Source organism: Poeciliopsis prolifica, unplaced genomic scaffold (assembly GCF_027474105.1).
Source record: "Poeciliopsis prolifica strain line A6 unplaced genomic scaffold, Auburn_PproV2 SCAFFOLD022, whole genome shotgun sequence".
Classification (NCBI taxonomy): domain Eukaryota; kingdom Metazoa; phylum Chordata; class Actinopteri; order Cyprinodontiformes; family Poeciliidae; genus Poeciliopsis; species Poeciliopsis prolifica.
This window is the reverse complement of record NW_026562397.1, coordinates 7,663,272-7,685,646: the sequence shown is the minus strand read 5'-3', so window position 1 is coordinate 7,685,646 and position 22,375 is coordinate 7,663,272. Positions and strand designations below refer to the sequence as shown.

The 22,375-nt window shown below is 41.2% G+C and overlaps 1 protein-coding gene across 4 annotated transcripts in view; it reads left to right on the top strand.

The window, feature by feature from the left end:
• Positions 1-22,375, top strand: part of cux1b (cut-like homeobox 1b) — an 89,112-nt gene that overhangs the window by 20,084 nt on the left and 46,653 nt on the right. For all 4 annotated transcript variants that reach the window (XM_055045589.1, XM_055045587.1, XM_055045586.1 and 1 more), the window contains exons 2-4: positions 3,630-3,740; positions 13,164-13,211; positions 19,289-19,367. In XM_055045589.1, the coding sequence (XP_054901564.1) occupies positions 3,630-3,740; positions 13,164-13,211; positions 19,289-19,367 (238 nt within the window). The remainder of the gene's footprint in view (positions 1-3,629; positions 3,741-13,163; positions 13,212-19,288; positions 19,368-22,375) is intronic.

Below are 22,375 nucleotides of genomic sequence, written 5' to 3'. Positions count from 1 at the left end.
TCTTTCTGTTTAGCCATCTGTTAATTAAGCTATCTGCTATATTTAGCCTCAGCAGGCTAAATATCAGCTCCAAAGTGGGTGCTAGGAAGGATCAGTCAGCTGGAACGGCTGGTCTGCGAGTCCTCGCTGCAAAAGTATTGGAACGGTTGGATGTAAGAGGTTATAAATTAACATGTATGTCTTCAAATACTGAAGTCCTTCCACGGAGAGATATTGCTAAAATGAAAATATTGCCTTTCAGGAAAAGGGTGTGTTTTATATGCCAGTGTTCCAATATCGATATCTGTTTTAAGCAACTTAAGAAAGATTGAGGTTTGTCTCCAGTTCAACTTTATTACACAAACACAGTAAGAATAAAGAAAATTAGCCTGTGACATGGTTCTCGTAAAAGCTCACTTTGTTGGGTACACATGGAGACACTAAAAAGCTAATTCCAGAAAGCGTGTGTCTGTTTTTCCTTATTAAAAACATTGTTTGCATCACGGCGGTCAGGGCTTTTAGGCGGATGTTGTCTCTCTTTTTTTTTTTTTTTTTTCCCAGTGCATGTAATACAAAAACTGCATTGGGCAGAGAAAATACCAAGGCCTACTTTTTCAATAGTTAGCCTTCGGTGCATAAAATTGTTTAGAACTTTTTTAATACATGGTTTAATGTGCAAGAATAATGTCTGGCAAGACGGATTGTGAACTTTCGGAAGTCACGCTTCATTGATAAAGCAAGTGTAAAGTCTGCCGTGGCCCGCTGATGTGGGCGCATAGTTTGCTGCATAGTCAAAACGTGATTGAGTCTAAGGGTTACTTTTTTGTTAGCTTAAAAAAATGTTTTAACAAATACCTGGGACCAACCCAATCCTCTGTGACGTGATGTGTTTAGCTTAATGCTGAGAATTCCTTTGGAAATGGGAATCTGGTGTTGGGATACACGCTGCTCATTGAGACGGGATTAAAGTGAATTGAGGGCGTTGGGGATTGGCACATGACCTTCTGAAGCAGAGCTCTGCTTTTGGACCAGGCTTATTTTTAGATGCATCGATCAGCCGTTCCGTGGCCGATGCATAGTTCCGCATTTGAGGGTTAACCGGCAAAATTGTCAATTCAGTTATTTTTATTCCAAGGACTGCAAAGGGGTAAAAATCTTAAGCATATTTTAGTCCTGAATACAACAGGAACTGAAAGAGGGACAACACTTTGCCGATTTATGCGTAAGAGCATTTATCTCTGACCCTTACCATAGTACCATACGTTTGGTGTGAGCTTTTGGTATGGATACATTTAATAAATGGGGAAATATTTGACATTGTTTACACTTACATTAAAAAACTGGCAAAGTTCTAGGTTTGCCTACTCTATCAATGTCTAATTGACCTCCGTTTTTTGTAGGTTTCAGGGGAACTTTATAATATAGATACACCAATAAATCAGAAATGGTTGTAAATTCCCTTATATTTTCTAGATCTTTCTTTTTCTTCTGCTTATTACATTAATCACAATTAAGACTTTCCACCATTTTAGCTCTGTAAACACATCAAAGTATAGCTTTTACTTTATTGCACAAATGTAATAAACAAATTGTAGAAAATCACATAACGTTTGGGGAATCGAGTTTTGATACATATGTTGAAGATTATCTTTTATTTCCTTTTTCCTTTGTCTATTTTTTACTGCATTCAAATCACTTCCCTCTGTCAAAAAATATCCAGTACACTTTTTTTTTTTCGAGAATTAAAAAAAAAATCAGACTTGGCAATGAGATCAGAATTATGTTCGAGCCAGGATTTGACACATCTGTACTCACTACACCTCTGTGCTAGCCTGCATTCAGGTGGATGATGGATGATTATTCCATTAAAATTAAGATCTGGTTCAAAGTACTCGTACTAATTATAGTCTGAACAAAGACGATCGAGTATATAGTTCAAATTACGTTAAAATCACAATTTGAACTATTGTGCCCAAATTGTCGCCTTAATTTGCAGCAGGTTTTAAACTGTAAGATGTCGAGGACGTCCAGAGAAATGTAAGATTCTCTTTAACTGACCAACAGCATTGTTAGGAGGTACCACATGCGAACTGCATTCTATTTTACTTTGAAATGATTCTTTAGTTGTCCTTTTTTTTAGACGCCAATTGACAGAGAAATGGCACAAAAGCACATCAACCGGTATAATAACCGAATCAATATTTTCCAGCATCTTTGTTCTTTTTTTGTTTTATCTCAGATCCCAATCCATCTAGTAGAGGACCCAGTTTCTGACAATTAGTTTCAAGTGATAAAAAAAGAACGTGTTAGGCTCCTCCTTCCGCCATGCTTTGCACAAGCTTCCGCGTACGCTCGAGTTCACTTACACATAGCGCAGCTGCTCCATGGCCACAGGCAGACAGCCTGCTACATCAACTGCACCATGGGCAGCAAGAGCAAGATGGCGTGTAAGCAAGTTTTTTTTTTTTTTTTTTTTTTTTGTACCAAGGCTATAGCAGAGGGCTGTCAAAGAATGCATGTTTTTTTAAAATTTTTTATTTATTTTTCTTCCTTAGCCCGGTTTGTGAATAAAACAGAAATAGCGGCTGGCCAGGGAATTAAACTTAATGCTGATGAAAGCAAATCTACTAATTAGTACTTGATCACACCATTTCTTTAGAGGATTGCATTGTGTGTTTTTGATGGGGTGGGGTGGGATATATATGCATGAGTGTGTTTTGGGACCTTGTCAGCGGACTGGGCCACAAGGGCCCCTGTGGTAATGTGTGTATTAAATGATTAGTGCGTTAGTTAGCATAACGGCCCTTCAGCACCATTTAATCACTCTCAGGGGTGGGCGTCCTCACAGGGGGTGGATGGGAGAGTTTTGTGGTGGTGGTGGTGGGAGGAGGAAGGGGGACTAAGGAGAGAGGCGCACGATGCAGGAAACTGAAGAGACTAAACTGAGGAACTGCTGGTTCAATGAGTGAGTGGATGATCTGTGGAGAGGCTGCAGGGGGAGGGAAAAAAAAAGAAGAAGGAAAAAAAGAGAGGGCAGGAATCCAACAGAAACATAATCCGGCAATTGCCACACAGTCAGCAAAGAGAGATACAATCGGTACAAGTCTTGAACGTGTTGTTAATGTCAGAATTGTACCCATCGTCTGGAACAAGGCCTGTGAATGGCTATTAATAACAATGCAAAATAAATGTGGTTAAAGGCGGGGCTGAGATCAGCCTTGACGACGCTGTTTTAGATAATTGTTGCCGTTGTTATGTTACTCAGAGCGGAGGAGTCGTCTGGGGCTCACAGTTGGTAATCGCTGTGAACTGCCTTGAATTTGCTGCCATTTGCTACACAGGTTTACATGGCCGACATAATTGTATTTTATGAACTGACAGGCTGGATGACTAATGTTACAGCCAGGAAGAGCAGATTCTGTAGCTGAGTTTTTTTAATTTTTATTATTAGTAGTATTATTTTTGGGTGGAGAAAGGTGTTGCGGTGCTGTCCTCTGGGTGGTCTTTAGCTTCTTAGATGACTGTGCTGCTGTTTAAGTGGCTTGCGTATGTTTGTGGTGTCTGTTTCAATGATTTTGTTTTAACATTAATGGTGCTGTGCGCAAAACAAACCGGAGCAATAAATACAAATTTGTGTTTTTGGGTTACAGAAAGAACTAGATGCCACCGCCACACAGCTTGCCAACAGACAGGATGAGAGCGAGCAGTCAAGAAAGAAACTCATCGACCTGAGCCGCGAGTTCAAGAAGACGACACCAGAGGTGAGACAGCTGAACCCACACCAATCTTTTATACAGCCATACTTTAGTATAAATTCATGTATTGTTGAAAAGTTTGAGACAAGTAAGTCATATAAGACGTCTAAGATTAGAATATTACGTCAAGCTAATAAGAAGACCGTTTTGATACCGAAATGTGGGATTAAGAAAAATACGTTAGAGCAAATCTGGGGGAGGACGTATACTTCAGAAAACCGACGCGTTGGGGAGGTAGCACCTTTTAGATATTCCCCGAACCATTGCGGGAGTTTTATTGTAGATAGGCGCAAAACAGTTCCCAAAAGTAGGAATATTTTCTCACTGGCAACTCATTGTCCTGAAACTTTTTAATTTACATTGTCTGAGAGGTCAAAACCCGGGTCATTCCTATTGATTACGGACTGTCACGATTACAAACTTTGCTGAACTTTCCATAAATGATTATGATGTTCCATGTTGTTTTTTTAGACTATTTTCATGTTATGTTTATGGCATTATTATTACAAGTATGCCCTCTTGCAGATCAATAAACTTTAATTTCTAGAGAACACTCTAGACCTAGAATACACTATAAATATCCCAAAATAAAACAAAGCAAAACAACCAATATCGATAAATAAAACTGAAAAATAAACCAAACACGACCGAAGCCGTAGAGATAATCGATTATGAAGTCTCTCTAAACAAAATTGCCTTTCAAGAAATATGTTAATTTGGCTCAGACAGGTAAGACAGGTAGAGCTGCGAGCAAGGACAATTATTATTATCAGGCTCATTTTAGTTTATCGTGTGACTAATTTATTTATTGCTCAGACGTTGAGTGCGTTCTGCCACACCATTGTTGGAGAGTGACGTTGGTAAATTGAGTTGTTTTTCAGCAATGCAATTATCGCGAATGAAACAATTGCGCTTTATGACACACGCAACTTCACATGAAATTTACAGAACTGTGTAACTAACATTTTAAAGCAATTTCACCGAACTTGGCTTCCTGTTTTCTCGCTCTTAAAGTTAGAAGAAACAAGGCCCCAAAATTTTGTTTCGGCTGAAAGAATAACTTTTTCCCCCCTGCAAATATGATAAAGTTAACACAAAATATGAGCCTGTAAAGTGACACGACTGTATACTGTATAATAATGTTGAAGAAATAAAAAGAAAATTGAAAAGCTTAGCGCTCTACATCCACAAAGCTCCCTCTAAAAGTTTGTGGTTTATGAAAATACACTACTTTCCTCCATTTATCCTGGGAAATTCATTGAAAACAGTGACGGGCTATAATGGCACCATCAAACTACCCTGGTTACTGGAAAGAGTCCTGCAGTTGGAACCAGCCTTCTCATGGCGAATACTCTCTTGCATTTTGTTTCTGTCATTACTGAGTTTAAATCCCCTCAGAGTTCACATTACCTGTTAACTTTTGTTTACACAGCAAGTGTTTAGCACTTTTTGCATTTACTAGACTCAAACCTGGTGCTTCATTGTCTACATTCATAAAACGATCTATCTATGGAAGTATTCGGAAACATCTGTGGAAGCGGAGCAAACTATCTTATCAGAGCCAGTTGTAGAGATGTGAACTGTAAAATGGCTTTATACATGTTTTAGAATGTAACCACAGTGAAGTTATAATTTATGGCTGTAAAACATTGGGTTAAAATGCTGATTATAGCTTGCTTTAAAAAATAAAAAATCTTTGCTCCAAAAGCAAGAGTTTTACATAGATCTGTACTGGGAATATTGTTTTGTTTCTTAGTTGCACCTTCTTCCCAAGAGATTTCGAATGACTTTACAAGAAGTTGTGAAGTTTAATTCATTTGACAGAATCACTGGTTGAAGTTTTCTTCCTGAAGTTTACGTTATTATTTCCGCAACGGGAGCCTGTGTGTCTTCCACACACCGAGGCCGACCAAGACGTTGGTCCACACTCCCAAAATAGGATATACCCCCCGCCCCCTTTCAGCATCGACAGATGCAATTTACATTAACAGCCCGTTTTTTGGACCCCAAACAAGAAACCGCCTGGGTAAAACGGGACATTCTGGGGTGGGGGAAAAAAAAAAACCCGTTCCGGGCCGCATGGTGGAAACGCACCTTGAGAGTTTGCCCAAGTGTGTCTCAGCATCTGCTTTGTTCATAAACGCCGCTGTGATTATTTACTGAAAAAAAGCAAAGGGGGAGGCGAAGTCGGAGCGGAGAGATGCGGGCTCGTCTCCCAAAAATAGTCCCTCCATTAGTTTCCCTGAAATCCTAAAGAGACAAAACAGAAACCCCCTCAGGAGTTTGTATTATCTGACCTAGTTTTTTATGTGAGCAGAAAGTGTGGTCCCTGAGAGTGTGTGTGTGAGAGAGAGAGAGAGAGAGAGAGAGAGAGAGAGAGAGGGAAAGAAAGACAAGAGAAGCAGGAGGGGTAAGAGGAAAAAAAGAGTGTGACAACACTACTAAGTGGGATCAGGAGGGAATTCTGTCCTGTTCCTATGTTCCCATCGCTCCTCCTGGGAATATTTGTTTCATCTCTGTTACCAAGGCAACACATTTTAAACCTCGCAGTGAAAACAAAGTATTGTTGTGTTATTATTGGTAATGTCACCATGGTGAATTATTGATGGTGGCATGAATAATGGATGAATGGTGTAGACAGTGGATAGAAAATCGTCAGCTCTCGGCGGAGTTGACAGCAGGCCTATTATAGTTACCACAGGATGAGGATTGTGACGATTGACTCCAGCATGTAGCCTGTCGTGGTGGAGAGGAACTGTAGCTGCACTCCACCTTCACCTCCAAAATAAGCAGCAGCACACAAAAGGCACTGAGGCGGAAATAATCGCTATTGAAATAACCAGCTGATTTAGTAATCGATTAATCGTTAGCTGGAGTATACACTCAAAAAAATGGCCATTTGATTGAAAAAAATAACAACATTCTGACCAGTAATTAAGCCAAATGTGTAGATTTTAAAATTTTCCCAGTTGAAATTTACTAAAGGAATGCTATGTGAATGCACTAAAATGTTTATTTTCTTTAGGGCTGCACAAATTTAGATTTTTGGTCGATATCCAATATGCCGATGTACTAAAACTCAATTGATTCCAATACAAATACTTTTTTGCTATACCTACTTCGTGAAACTATAAGGCTTTCTTTACTGTAGAATTAAAATATTGCATTATCTTTGCCAATTTAGCCTGCTACAGAATGTAAATGCTAAAAAGGAGGCTGAAATGATGCAACACTTTTAACTTTCATGATGTTTCTCTCTCTGAAGCAATGACGACACTCAAACAGTGTAAATGTGACTTTGTGCCGTGGCAGGTATCATTGTCACGAGTATCAGAACAACTTTTATATCGGTGAGTTATTTTGATGGAATGGCCAAGGTCCGATATTAAATTTACAGCTGATATCTGTTGAGACAATACCATGATGATATCGTGCGTTCCTAATTTTTTACATTTGTTGAAGGATTTGTAATAAAAAGGTTTGTGGTTATATAAAACATCTGTAGGACGTACCTTTAAAAAACAAACCCCCCAAAAAAAAAAGCATGATTACTTGTCAGAGCAATCGATTAATTGATCACTGAACAGATCGTTAGCAGCAGCCCTGCAGAGCATACAAAGAAGCACATAGGCAGATAGCCTCGATCACAGAACAGAACTCACACATTCATCAGTGTAACAAGGCTGTGATTTAGGAAGGCTCCTCTGGCGTCTGTGTGGCCCCTGGCATCTCCCTGGTATGTGGAGGAGGAATCCGAGCCAGGCCAGACGAGCGACGGGATTCATTACAGAGCTCGAACCGGCTCAATAGGAATCGGCACTAAAACTCTGCAAGTACTGAAGCGTCAGAGCCATCTACCAAAACAGGCTGGTTTATAACATGTGATGGCCTGCGCTTGATTAAAAATCTTTGTGTTTGTGAAGTCTTTTTTTTTTTCCCCTTCTGCATGGCTCTGTGTGTGGTTGACCAGTCCATAGGGGGGGCTGTCAGCTCTCTGTGGTCCACACCAGTCAACAGAGATCACAGTCACATCAGATCAAGACTGCATTAAGCGGAGCGGGAGTCCGTCTCTGATCCATTATTCAGCAACCAGGAGACTGGCCCACGTTGACTGTGTCTGGTCTGCCGAGCTGTACTCGGTGTGAACTGCACTCATGGTCTGCATAATAACATAAACGCGCACACACGTGCGCGTCCACACAGCGACGTTTCTAGCATTTGGAAAGTAGTGCAAAGAAATGCAGCGTGAAAACAAAGTTTTTATAATTCATTAGAACTGACACACAGATTTCCCCTCCCCCCCTCCTAAAGACTACATTTCACTGTGCTTCCTAATTTGACTGAATTATTTATCTGGTTTTTTAATTTCCTTTCAGTTAAAGCTGTGCTGCTAGTGTTTTTTTTTTCTTTTGGAGAAAAAAAAAAGGAGATGATGGGGATGATTGGAAAATGCCCCAAAGATTGCTGGCCAGAGGCAGTGGTAGTAAAAGAGCACACACACACACACACACACACACACACACACACACACACACACACACACACACACACACACACACACACACACACACACACACACGTTTGTGTTTAGCTGTAGGGCAGACAGACAGGGAATGGGAGTTCCATACTCCCTGGAGGATTCCTCAGGCTGGCCTGTCTGCTGTCTGCCGGCAGCTTACACACCAGCCATCCATCTCCTGCTGCCTGGGCCCCTCACTCCCCTTCCAAAATACACACACACACTCACACACTCGCAGATTGACCATGGTGTCTGTGTGCATTGTTATGTTATTTGGTCATAAATCTTTAGAAGCGGTGGGGGCTGGGGAGGAGGGGCTCCAGAGTGGACCGGACGGGTTCAGAGCTTCACTGTCCATCAGAGGTACATGGCTGCTTTATGCCGGGTTAGGTGAATGCGTTTATTTTTTATTTTTTTTCCCCACTGCAGGTCCTCCCACGAAGTTGAAAATTACAAAAGCACAAGTTTGATTTTTCCATCTTTATTTCGAGGTATTTGAAGAAAGTGTGCTGCATGTATTCGAAAATGAAGGAATTCTCCATCTGTGCATTGAAGCATATATTTTTGCTAAGATCAAAAAGTTCAGAGTTCATGCTGTTGAGTTGTTTATAGTCTGAAATATGTGGAAGCTCTTAATTTTGCATATAATAAGTTCAAATTTAGTATCTGTGATTAGAGCTGGGAAAGCAAAAACTGTCCGGCTGATTAATAGGTGCAAGTAAGAAAATGAGAAAATGTAGTATAAACCTTTCACTCATGTTTGTTATAATTTAAAAAAATTATAACGACCCGTTTTACCTGCTTTACATTAATTTATATTTCTTTATCACATTCTTAATATTTCATTTGCCATAACATTTGTTTTTTGTCAAAATAGTTGAATGATTTGGTTTTGAGTCGCAGACAAAACGTCAAATACTCCAATTTTGCAAATTTTCTTTCCTCCACACCAGGGGTGGCCAACTTCTAAATGTTTTAGATTTGTCTAACGCAGCTGAGTTATTAGCAGAGTTATTGGCTTAATTTGTCATGAAGTTTTGCAGAGGTCTGGTTATAACCCCATCATTTGATTCACGTGTGTTGAACCAGGGAAATATATCTATAACATGCACAGGAATTGAGAACAGGAACCCTTCCTCTACACCCTCCTTACCTGTATGTGCTTGTCCTGGGGGTCCGATCTCATTTAGGTCGAGGGTGGGGGAAGTGAAATTGGATCTTGTGGCACAAGATCTCTCCGGTACAATGACTATTTCTGATCTGTCTTGTGAAGCAGCGAAGTATCTCAAAATCTCAAATTAGACTGATCAAACTGGAGCTAGATGATAAGGGACAGTGACTCTGTAGCTTGAAAGTTCTGGGTTCGATTTCACGTTCTTCTTGCCACGAGTCGATGTGCCACTGGGCAAGGCACTTCACCCAAAATTACCTACCGGGCTGTTACAAACAGTTATTTTAGTAATTGAGTGATCTGTCAATTATTCTGACAACTAATTAAGTAAATGAGTATTTTAAATTGTCCTGTTCTACACTAGCTACTTAACCTAGTAAAACAAGGATGTGAAAGAAAAAAATGCTAGTAAAAATATATATATATATATATATATTAGATTCTTTTTCAAATAAATGAAAATACTGATTATTTCTGATCAATATTTTCATGTCACTACTCTTTATCAGCAAGTAGATGTACTGTTAGTCCGAATGTATTTCCTTGACAAGCGTAGCATGTCAGATTCTGTACCATCACAGATTAAAGCCAGTGTTTTGCAAAGTGAGCAAAAAATGTCACCTCTCAGCAACCATGAAGGAGCTCGTTTCATATAGTGGATGTTTTCTGTTGAGTTGTTTGAGGATGGAGCATCCAGGACTTGCTATCGTAAAGAAACAATTCCGTTTTGCAGAATGCGCACCGAGCGGTGTCATCTTTTCTATTTAGTATAAAATAATCCCACATAATCACACCTTTGACACTTTTTGTCTGTCTACTGGCGACGGCGAGGGACATATTTCTGTCTCTCGCCGTCTCCCTCCATAGCTGCTAATAACCCTCAGCAGTTCTGGAGCTCATTGGCGGAAGTGAGAGTGTTGCGCTACACAAATAATCATCCGGCTTTAACACAGCATGCTAAATGGTAAGACATAATTTAATGAAGCCTTGAGGCAAATAATTTGCTTAGAGGAATTTTAAAAATCAAGGTCCTTGAATCATTCATGAATCGTCACAGCCCTAATCGGCTTATGAATGTGTGCACATTTGTGGGTGCGTCTGGGTAAATGTGGCTCGAGTGTAAAGCACCACAAGTGATCGGTGTGACTTGGAAAGTGAAAAGGGTTACACAAATTCAATCCATTGACCATTTAGGACTATGGAGGGTACCCCAAAATGTTTTTTTTTTATCCAATCTCTTATGCAAATGAGTTGGAAAAACATGAACAGTTGTGTCTGGGAAAGAGTAGAAGCTTTAACATTTCTAAGAACCCTGTAATTTGCTTAAGAAAAACATAACTTCCAACTCCGTCATGTGAGCACTTGCTAAATAGAATTTGAAGATTGGGATTTTCATGCTGTAAGCAATTATTGCAGGGCTAATAGACTTTCCTGGAAGAGATGACAACCTCGTAACTGTGGATATTGATCTAAAAATAATTTTATGGCTCTTAGTGGAGTTTTAAAATAAAATATTTACTTAAATGTGCCAATATTTTGAAGCTAAATCAAAAGGGGAAACGGTTGTCATCCAAACGGGAGCATGTATAGGTAATCTAAAATGCCTGCCAAAATGGGGGGTTGGGGACATAATCACAATATGATGCAAATTTTGTAACAGACACTTATGCTGGTGGTTTTGGGCGTGGGGCAACCCGGGGCTGGACGGGCGGGGTTAGAAGGTGCAGGTCATTACCCATGACGGGGGAATATTTGAATTGGCCCAGACAAACGGCCGATCCGACCCCTAATGAGGCAACAATGAAGTGGGGTCACAGACTCCTGACCTGTCCTAAGCCCCAGACAAACGGCCTGTCTGGACCGAGTTGAGAATAGTCCAGCTCCAGACGCCGGTCATAGGTCAGCTTAGGATGCCTGCTACCCCACACTTCCCACTTGGTGTTTTGGCTGCAGGTTTTTGAAAAGGTGCAGATTGTCCTCTTCAAACAGCTGCTGTTGCCCTACTTAACGTCTTCATTAGCCGGTTTTGTGTTTGTGTTTGCATCCGTACGCTGTGCAAATCAAATGTTTTTGCACATAATGTCCTATTCTGCTGAGCTTTTTACCGCACGCTCCAGTTCAGTCTGTCAGCATGCAGGCTTGGCTAACAGCATGGTGATTTGCATGTTCCCCTGATACATACAAGACTGGCTATCTAATCTGAAACTGCTGATTCGTACTGGAAAGTCATCCCATACTGAACCTGAAGGATGAAATGCATTTGTTTTGTTGTTAGAGAAAGGGGGGAGAGGGGATGAAACCCTGGTGTGCCACTAAAACAATTTGCATGAACTGTAGGCCTGCTACATAGCTCCTTTCGCCGCTGAATCACACACACTAGCGGTGCCTCTGGGTGGCCCAGGTGGTGCTGCACCTGTTCTTATGAGAAACGCAGTCCGGTGTAGCACCTCAGGGTATAAAACTGGGCCTTTTTCCCCCACTCTGTTCATCACTCACACACTACAGTGGATTTATTGGCTACAAGAAGAATGGCTGCCTCTTTGAATCTAGGATTTGATGTATTTTAGTGTTCTTTTGGATTTGGTTTGTGCTTCTTCAGTACATCCCAGCCACCTTTTTAAATTTACAGACATCTTACTAACACATGCACCAATTAGAGATTCTGTGGGAACAGATTTCTTTTTGAAAAAGGGATATTGTTTTCCATTCTCAAGAGAAATTGGAAAATAAACTTAGCGGACAATGAAGCGTTTGAATTACAACGCTGATTTTTTTCATAAACGGTTCAAAGTTACAGAGCTGACTCCTTCGGTCACTAAGTAAATCCACGAATACAGAAAAATCCTGCAGAAGTATCAATAAATAAAACCCAACTAAAACCAGGCTAAAATCACTATTTATGAAATATTTCACCAGATAGTTTTTCTCTACAAGAACCATTAAAAATATTCTGTCTGAAAATATTAAATTGAACAGAAAAATGTTTCATTGTAGCTACAGAGGACATTAAGTGCTTGATCCTTATTTATAATGTGACCAGGTTGATGTCACACTTGTTTCTGTGTGAAGAAACAATTGTCGTTACACAGTTCTGATTTTGAACACATTTTCACTCATTTTCACAAACGATTATAAAAAAAAAGAGCCAACATTTCAAACTCTGTTGCATCTAATGTTAATGAGATGAGTATAGTTAGCATAAATACGGTAGTTTGAGTGCACTCCTCATTAAGTAGACCTAATTACCTGTGACATTTCCAAAAGTTTGCCAACCTGTCCTATTACAGCATGTCCCATGACAGTCCCAGTTAGACTGAAAATAATCAAGTGGAACAGTTTTGCTGTAATGCCTTCAGTTTTCTGTTATCTGTTGACATCCAACCCACTGTGGATACACGAAGAAAGCAGTTGACGTGTCTTTGTAGGATGAAGCTGGTTTCCTCTTCGCACCGTCTTTCACCTTGTGATATTCTTCCCTTTTGAAGACGCAATGAACTTTAAATGGTTCCCTCAGTAACCACTTCCACACAGGGTTGTTGGCGCGAGCTGGTAGCGTTAATGTGTGGTGCTTTCACTGACTGGCAAAAAAAATAAGATCAGATTTATTTTTGTTTAGCTTCCAGTCAGAGCTGATTTAGCTGAAAATCACCAAATCCCAGTTAAGGAAATGTCTTGTTTTCGTACTAAAATGTTAGCAGATTTTCATTGATTACTAATCTCTATGCATTTTATGTTCTAGGATTTACGGAAACAGGTTGCCCCTTTGCTGAAGAGCTTCCAAGGAGAGGTGAGTTTTGTTTTTTAAGGTATGTTTAGAAATTTGAAGTAACCACCACTGTTCCATTTACAGTACTTAAAAACCACTGTTGACAAACTATGTTTGACATTCTTCAGTGCCCTTTTCTTCCTCTTCTTCTCTCGTCTTTCCTACATTGTCACTTCTTCTCTTCACCAACTGTTTTCTCTCCCTCTCTCCCTTTCCCTCGGCACTATCTCATTTCCCCCTTTTCCTCTCCTCCTTGGCTTTGCTCTCCTCTGCTTTTGATTTTCTGTCCTATTCATGAAGTTCTGTAGCCCGAGGGTGTGTTTAAATTGCATCTTGCAAAAAAAAAAAAAAAAGTCACCACAAAATCCCTAGCTCTATCCTGTCACAACTCAGTGACTATTTCCTCACACTTTGTTCCTCTGTATAATTCAGTGGTCTTTTGGTGAACTATAAACTAGCCTTTTTCTCCCCTCGTTGTGCCACATTTGGTTATATTCAGTTTAATGGTGAACTCACGAGGATCGATAAAAGTTGACTGAACTGTGGATATGCTGCATTATGCCCTTAATATTGCCATCCTCCATCATTTTGGCCTGATTCCATCTTGATTCCATCTTGATTCCATCTTGACTCCTCCTTTCTGGCAGCCGCACATTTCCAGTTCACTCCCTTATGTGAAAGTCCGAGGGTAGGAGTGGAGACGGCTGGTTAAGACTGGGGCTTTATTCAGGGTCGGAGTGGGTGGGTGCACGCTGACGCACACACACACGAGGACACACACACGCACACATGCAGTCGAGCAAAAATCATCTGAATAGATAGTGACAAGGTCTGTTTTACTACTGGCCATGGAATATTACAGTTTAACACTGGGTTAGTTTCCATATTCTTGTGTTAAAACAACAAACACAGCCGGCGGTTGTGTAAAAATACAGTAATTTATCGCGGTTCCACCGCGTTCTGCTGATGATCCACAATCTATTTAGAGAATAGAAACAGCCAGCAGTATAATTGGGGCTTTGTCAGCTGTTTCCACCATCTTTATGTTGACACACCTCGATGGCGTGCACACCAGGACACGCCGAGACGCGCAGTGGGTGGCCGCGGAACTGAGAGACATTATCTTATGATTATTGAGATAATACTGTACACCAGCGCCAGACTCGGAGCACCCCATCAATCAGGCGACTATTCTGTGCGCTTGCGTGCCACAACTTGAGTCGTTTTCGGAGTGTGTAATTTTAGACCCGTCTTTGTTTGCTTAGCCCTCAAACCCTTTGATCAGAAACAAGACGGCACCAAAAAACAGAAAGGGTGTGGGGGGTCGTCTTAGAGTCTCTCAGTAACCCATCCCAAAGCACCCGCCTTCCCTCCACCCCCCTCCAACAAACTTTAATCATTACTAAGTGACTGCGGAGCTTTGACAGAGCAATAAAAAGTTTTAGCACAAGGAACTCTGAGGGTCCGACACTTTTAATCTTTGTCATTGAAAGGTGGATGCCCTCGGGTCATAATTATTACCAATAACAGTACGGTTTCCACAAGGCCCTAGTTTGGTAAACGGGTTCTGTGTGTGTGTCTGTGTGTGTGTTGTGTGTATTGCATGCTTAGTGTTCCTTGTTGGTCCATCGATCAGATAAGCTTTTCCATTATCCAACGCTTCAGTCTCTGCTTCCCATAGCCTCCCCTTATCAGACTCCACTGGGGCCACACTCGCACACGCGCACAAACACACAGGTCAGCCCGATGCCCTTCACACACTACGGGTTAGATAGGGGAGCAAGGCGGTGCTGAGTGATGGTGCCACAAGCTGCTGACGTATGTATGTATGTGTTTGTGTGTGGATTTGTCAGGGATACCTTCTGCCATTGTAAGCACTTCTCATTGGTAACCCACCGATACTGGCGAGGTATCATTTGTGTCACTTGGTTTGTTGTGCTTGGTTTGGACTGTCTGTCTGTCTGTGTGTGTCTGTGTGGGATGGGGGCAGGGGAGCGTGTAACAGCAGATGTCATCGGGATTGGTTGAGCGAGCTGCAGTTTGGAACAGCAGGGCTGTATTTGCAAATCCTGGGTGGTCTTCTAATGGCTCTGGTCCTGCAGTTAACCTGCTTTTAACTGTAGGGTGTGTCCTACATTAAACGTCTATTTCCTGCCTCCCATGTTGCGCTATATAAAGCTGCTGTACCACTGACCTTGGCCCAGTCATTGTACAGTCATGCAGCTGGTTTCCTTCACTGCCATCAGCCCGTCTTTTTTTTTTTTGTGCGGTCCTTATTATCGACAGTGTTGATGGTTCTCAGAATCTCTGATCGCATGTTATTACAAACACATGCACACAAGTTCAACATTGTTGTGTAAGCGGTCTTAACATCAGTAATCTTCCATTAGTGGCTGAGTATCTTCAATCGCACACGGTCACACAGCATTCGAGAAGGGTACAGGGCGTGATGCGGCATGTTGTGGGAACGGGATTTATCATTGAAGTTTAGGCAGTTATGAGAGTCTCACGATGTCTACGCAAAAAAATTTAAACAACACACAGTCTTTCACTGTAAAGTAAATGTTTACAGAAAAGGGGCCTTTTCTTTTTAAATGCAGGATTTCTACAAAAAAGTTCGGCTTTGTAAAAAATACTGTTCTTGCATTATAGATTTTTGGGTCACTAATGTCAAAGGGGGAGTAAGAATTCAAGGTGGAGGGCAAGAATTGGGAATTGTCGATAGAATGGCAATAACATAGGATTATGTTAGTAATTTTTTCATGTATTGGTCCGATAAGTAAAACTAAGCTGGCATTAATAGTTTAGATTTATTTCTATCTTGTTCCATCTGTGGTTTGGAAGGAGGGTTGACATTTGGTATTTGTTTGAGCATGTGACAGTGATGCAGTGCAAGATACTGGAGTGTTTAACATCAGCAAATCAAAGTTAGTGGTGTGGCTTTTTAAAATTGTTTTTTTTTCCACCTTGTCAGGGAAATATACATATTGCAAATAGCAATACATTATTGCTATTAATGTATTAATAACAATAATACAATTATTGCTATCATTGTAAAGTATATACTTTATACTTGATAAAGTATAGGGCTTTATCAAGTCTAGAGTTTGGTAAGCTACACTGTAGCGGCAGCTGTTTTGAGACAATTTGGCAAAAGCGGGTGCCATGCACCAGCGCCACAAAACCCTCTGGCCACCATCAGCAGGCGAGGCGCGTGAAGTGTCTTGCTCAAGGATTCAACTAAGACAGAGAGAGTGGAGTTTGAATTGGCAACCCACCGATCACAGGATGAACTCACACCCCCGTCACCCCAATATCCTAAATATTGGGCATTGGCCATCGGAGCATATTGATAATGGCCTTAATTTTTATATGAAGTAGTCTGCTCATATAGGCTAAATAAGTTGTAATGGACCAATGCAGCAAGTAAAGTAAATTGCATAATCAGAGTGGAGGTCTTTGATTTGTGACCTTTGCTCAACTGGATCGTGTTCTCGGCTCAAAATGTTTACTTGTTCACATGACCTGATCAGTTCCTCTGATGGCATGATTTGACTCTTCTTGGCAGTCATAGCAGATAATGCAGTATTTTTCTATCTCAATATACAGTTTGTTTGTGGAAAATAAGTTAATTTCAGTCTACCCTAGTGTATGGAGTCTCAAGTATTTCGGAAACCTGTGTTTGCAACGTATGTCTTGGTATTTTTAAGGGATACAAATATACAGTTGAAAAATAAGCTGAAATGATTTTAAACAATATCTGACCAGAACGTTCAAAACAACAACAAAAAATGTTCTGACTCCTGCTAAAATAATGTGTACAACATCGATGACTTTTATTGTATTTTAATGTTGACTAGATTAAAACTGTAGGATCTGTAATGTCTGCATCATTAAGTCTTAAATTTATTAACATAAAACAAAGGTCTAAAACATCTTTAAATGCTTGAAGAAAAGGTAAGTTGGCCTTAAATGTGTTAATCACAAGTCTTAAATTTTGTCATGAAAGGACTATTTAAGCTCTTATGGACATTTTTTTCTGCTGGGACTTTTCTGTCAAGTAAAGGTTTTTCTCTCACTGCATTTTTGGACTCAAGGGGGTTAAAGCTACTGGAAACGAGCTGTTAAAACTGGCTAGCTAACCAGTAAGCCATTAGCAGTTAGCATATGGCTAGCTAGCGCCATGTGAGAAGCACAAAGCTGCTGCCAAAAGCCACAAAATAACCACAGAAATTTTACAGGCTTGGTTTCTTTTGTCTGTTGTAATATAAGTCTTAGATTTTATTCACAATGGTCTTTAAAATAGTTATTTAAAAATCTTAAATTTGAATGGGTTAAACCTGCATAAACCCTGGGATCAATACCCACTAAATTCATCAGTGCTCCTGTTCTAATGGTTAATTAATTGGGCTATTTGCTTGGATAAAGCCTGCAAATCGCTGATTAAACAAACACGTAGCTCCTAGCTTACAGCGTATGGTCGTAAAGCAGTGTTTTGTTGGTAGGAGTGACGGCTGCTGCGCTCCTTTTGTTCCACACTACAATGACCGTGCAGGTGTTTTACGAAATGAAAGATTTCCAAATCGTTGAGTTTACCTTTGCTGTACGGAAGCCATTTTTCCACCAGCTGACCAGCAGTGTGCATCAACCGGTGGGGGAGGGACATCGCTGAGTTACTCTGGGTTCATTAAAACTCCCGTCGCCCCAGAACTCCTCTCTGCTGGCTCATTAAAACCACTGTATACAGCTGGAACGATACAACGGAAAATTTTAGCCCATTTAAATTTACTTCCATGCACCTCGACACTGGTAACCGGCCTGATTCTAAAGATGTTTTGTTCGCTTCCGTGTGAGAGAGTAGAAAGTTCTGACAGAGAAACATGTGAGAGACTGACGCCGAAAATCATTGAGGGAGAAAAGGAGGGGGGGAAATGAGTCGGAGAACATGGAAGTGACAAGAGATAGACTGAGAGAAAGCCAGAAATAAAAAGTCTTGGGGGAAAGAAGGAGGGGTGCTGGCACCAGCCTACTCGGGGCCAGATGTTTTGTGGCTAAAAAACTACAGATGAATCAAAGCCATGTGAGGAGATTTATTAGGTTCCCATAGGAGCCGAGGCAGTGTTACATGTAGCCTGTTCTGTTTACAGTGGCAAGAACCCCTTAAACCACCCATCAACTACACTACTGGTTTGGCTGGGAATGTGAAGACTTTATATTTGGACTCGCGCAGGCTTTTGTCTCCATTCCTTTTCAGTTTGTGAACGTGCTGGAGGAGCTGGAAGAGAAACACATGGGCTGTTTAGTCTGAGCGCGGCAGCCAGCGTAGTCAGCTGTAGCTCTGCCCAGTACAGTAGCACCATCTGAATGTCTTTATTTGGCATCTGTTTCCCTCAATTTAGACAAGATTTCAGATGCGTTCTCGACTGCCGCGTCTGATTCTCATATGGACGCGTGGCACAGTCTGTAGTAGAGCCTCGTCACTTCCTGCTGCTGCGCTGAAAACGCTCCAGAAGTTCCACAGCATGATTTTTAGGAGTAATTTCTTATAGATCTGTCCTAATGCCGTCCATTTTGATATTATTGGTGATGGAATGCATGCGGTGCTCTCTTGTGTTAATGGCTACATCAGTAATGGATCCGCACTGTATTGCTGCTAAGAGCTGACTGAATAATCTGCCCCTGCTGTGGCTGGAAAGACTGAGCCAGCTGTTTAATGATGTCAGCGTGCTGGAGGGGGGAAACGAACACACACCGTTTTATACACACACGCACACCCACACACACACACACACACGCAGGCTAACAAACGGACTTAGGCAAACTCACTCGAGGACAGAGCGACGCAGACGCGCGCTCGCGCACGGCAAACGAAAAGCATCCGTCAGCAGCTGAACAGCTGAACTGGCTTCACGGGGAAGGAAACGCCGTCGTCGAGACGGCCGCCATCGCAGGCAGCATACCGAAGCATAGTGAGAAAAGACAGATATGCAGGCTCCTCTTACTGTGAATTTAATGGGCCTTCTTCTTGGGTCAGTAGATCCGACTCTCAGATTTGTGGTGATAATTAACCATTCCTTTTCATTTTTTCGTCTTCGCAGATCGACGCCTTGAGTAAAAGGAGTAAAGAAGCAGAGGCCGCCTTCTTGAACGTGTACAAGAAAATAATTGATGTCCCAGGTAAGGACAGTTTCTCGGTCTGTGTTTGTGTAAAATTTCTGTTGGGATACATCAAGTCAGAACTGGAGTTTGTACCCAGACAGCTCCTTAAAGAGATGAAGGGAAAAGCTTTAGCTCCTCCTCTCCAGACATGAAGTGGTGATGCGTTATCTTGAATTGAAATACAAATGTTCCACCATATTTAACATATCAAATTACCTTTATTTGTAACAGTCATCATTGTATATTACCTATAGCCAAAAACATGTCTATTGAATTAATTATCACAATTTAAGATTTAGCATTATTGAACAAATTTAATTTAAAAAAAAAGTAGGATATATTTCTTTAAAATTTAGTTATCATTCTAAATTGGTTACCTGCCCAACGGGTAGGTAACCAAGGCTAGTAAGGCTAGACATGATAACGTCGTCTGCTACTTGAAGATTTAAAGCAGTATGTCTATAATAAGAGTGATTGCTGACATTTTAATTCCACTCCCCTGGTTTTCATGAAAATCAAGTTTAACATCAGCATCCTTTATAAAAGTTCACACAAAAAAAGTCATTGAAGAGTTAAAAACAATTTATAAAGCAACAAGTTCAACAATAAAAACAACGGTAATATCCTGCAACAGAAAATACTGTGTAATTATTAGAAAGAATGTCAGACTCGGATCACTTTGTCCAGAAATGTAGATAACGTGGTTGTGTATTGAGCATTAAAAATAAACAATTTACAATACAGTATAAGCGCAGAAAAACAGATGTGGAACAAGAGTGGAAATGTTATTTAAAAATGAGTAAGAGCAGAGCAGATGATTATGCATATGCCAGCAGGGACGTAAACACTTAATGATTTTGTTGGGAGCAGTGATGGTTATAGAGTAACAGCTGTTGGCTGGAAAGATTGGCGCTATCACTAATTAAACTATCTCCGTGCACTATGCTGCTTCACAAAAACAGCATAAAACATGGAGAATCAACAGACTTGACTCTGGTTGTGGGGAAGGAAATGGGTGATTTTGCAGAACCGGTTGAGACCAAGCAATGGGTGAGCACTGAAATCACGTTAGAGCAGCGTTTCTCAAACTTTTCCAGGCTGAGGACCACTTAACGCATTTAGCAAACACTCACAGACCACCTAACTTGAAATTGCTCTCGCAATAACACAACAGCTTAAAATACACAAACTGAAATGAAAATGTCAGGTTGTATATTAATGCCCTTATTGAATTAACTACTTTTAGTTAAGGGTATATGTGCATAGTGGTGGCCTGCCATTGTGCAATTCACACTGAGAAACTGAAAAATACTCCTGTAGACATGCATTCCTCCTTTCAAAGAGCAGCAGTATTTTATTGTGTAAGCTCTTTTAAGTTTTATCAAGCCAAAGAGTTCCATGTCAAAATGATAACCTGCTCTTAAGCCACTTATCGATTATAATTTTTAGTTATTCGGTAAGCTAACTGTACACATTTCACTTTGAGCTCACATTATGACAAATAACCGTTCGTTTACATGTAGTACCTTGTGGACAAATAGGGGGCGCAGATTGAAGAAGACGACTTTAGTGGAAAAGTCCTCTTCACACAGTAACTGTGTCCACATTGAAGAGGGTTGTTATCTTTCTGCTCCTAGATATAGTGGGTTTACTGATTGGAAATAGATAAAAAAAAATTTTTACGTTTTTGAACAGCTGGGCATCAATCAGGGTGGAACATTTTGGAGGTTTAACCGGCCCATGCCCAGGGCGCTCTGATGCCGTCTCATTTTCAACTTTGTGTGTGTGTGATTCTGTAATACAGCCCTACAAGGCCTAATCCCACGGGTGTAGCTTTAAGATGGTCTTAACAGAAGGTGCATCCTGACATTGATGACAAGTACGGCCCCCGGATTGGCTGCGGCGAAACGCACGCACAGAAAAAATAAAAAACAAAACCAGTCACGTTTCATACACTGAGGCAGAGAAAAATGACAGAAGTGTCTGCGCAGCGCTGCTGGTTGGAGGTTTTCAGCTGCGCGGACGTCCTGGAGGGCCCCGGTATGGAAGAACGAGAAAGGAGTCGAGTTCATCTATAACGTAAGGAGGTCATCATATTCCCACACGGATAGACCTACAGTAATATCTTTGGATTGTACTGCTCCCAATAAGTCAGCGCCGGCTCTGACGGGGCTATTCTTAACTTGCAGCGAGACAATGATGTAATGCCTGATGCGCACATGCACAGAGACACAGAGCAGCCTGACTAATGCAGCAGTCTTGAAAGAGGAAACAGTGTGTTTTCTTCTGCCTTCTGTCAGCTTGAAGGCCTGGACAGTCATCCCAGCGTGCTCTGGTTTAGATTAAAGGTGTCTGGTGAGAGCGCTCAGCACCAGCGGCCCACAAGTCAAGCTGTCTTTAACCGGCCGGGGAGGGACAGCGTCTCGGTGAAGGACAAAACTTTGATAAACGGGAGAGAGAAAGTTAATTTTCAAGGGCACAAAAGTAGATAGGAGTCTATATTCAGAGCATACTGTTATGTTACTTAGTATTTGTTTGTTTGAGTCTCCAACTTGTGTGAGGGAGCGGGTGCGCGCGCGCGTGTGTGTGTGTGTGTGTGTGTGTGTGTGTGTGTGTGTGTGTGTGTGTGTGTGTGTGTGTGTGTGTGTGTGTGTGTCAGAGCTCAACCCTGTGTGGTGTGTCACCTTGACGGTACAAAATCAGCATGAAATTCCCCAATCGTTCTCTGCTGATCTCTCATTAGCATAGTTAAGATATCTAACTGCGTCAGACACAAGACACACACACACATACACATACACGGCTCTTACCCCCAGCTGTAAGCTGTCAGTTCCTCTTATCTGTACAACACACATACACACAGAAACACAAACACACACACACGCATAAACTGCTCTTTTAGCTGGCATGCTGATGAGCGTTGCCTGCGTCTCTTGGCTGCCTGTCACCAGTCTGCCACCCATGAGCACCAATCAGATGTGATTGGCCTGACTGACAGAGCTCTCTTCATCACACTGACAGTTAAC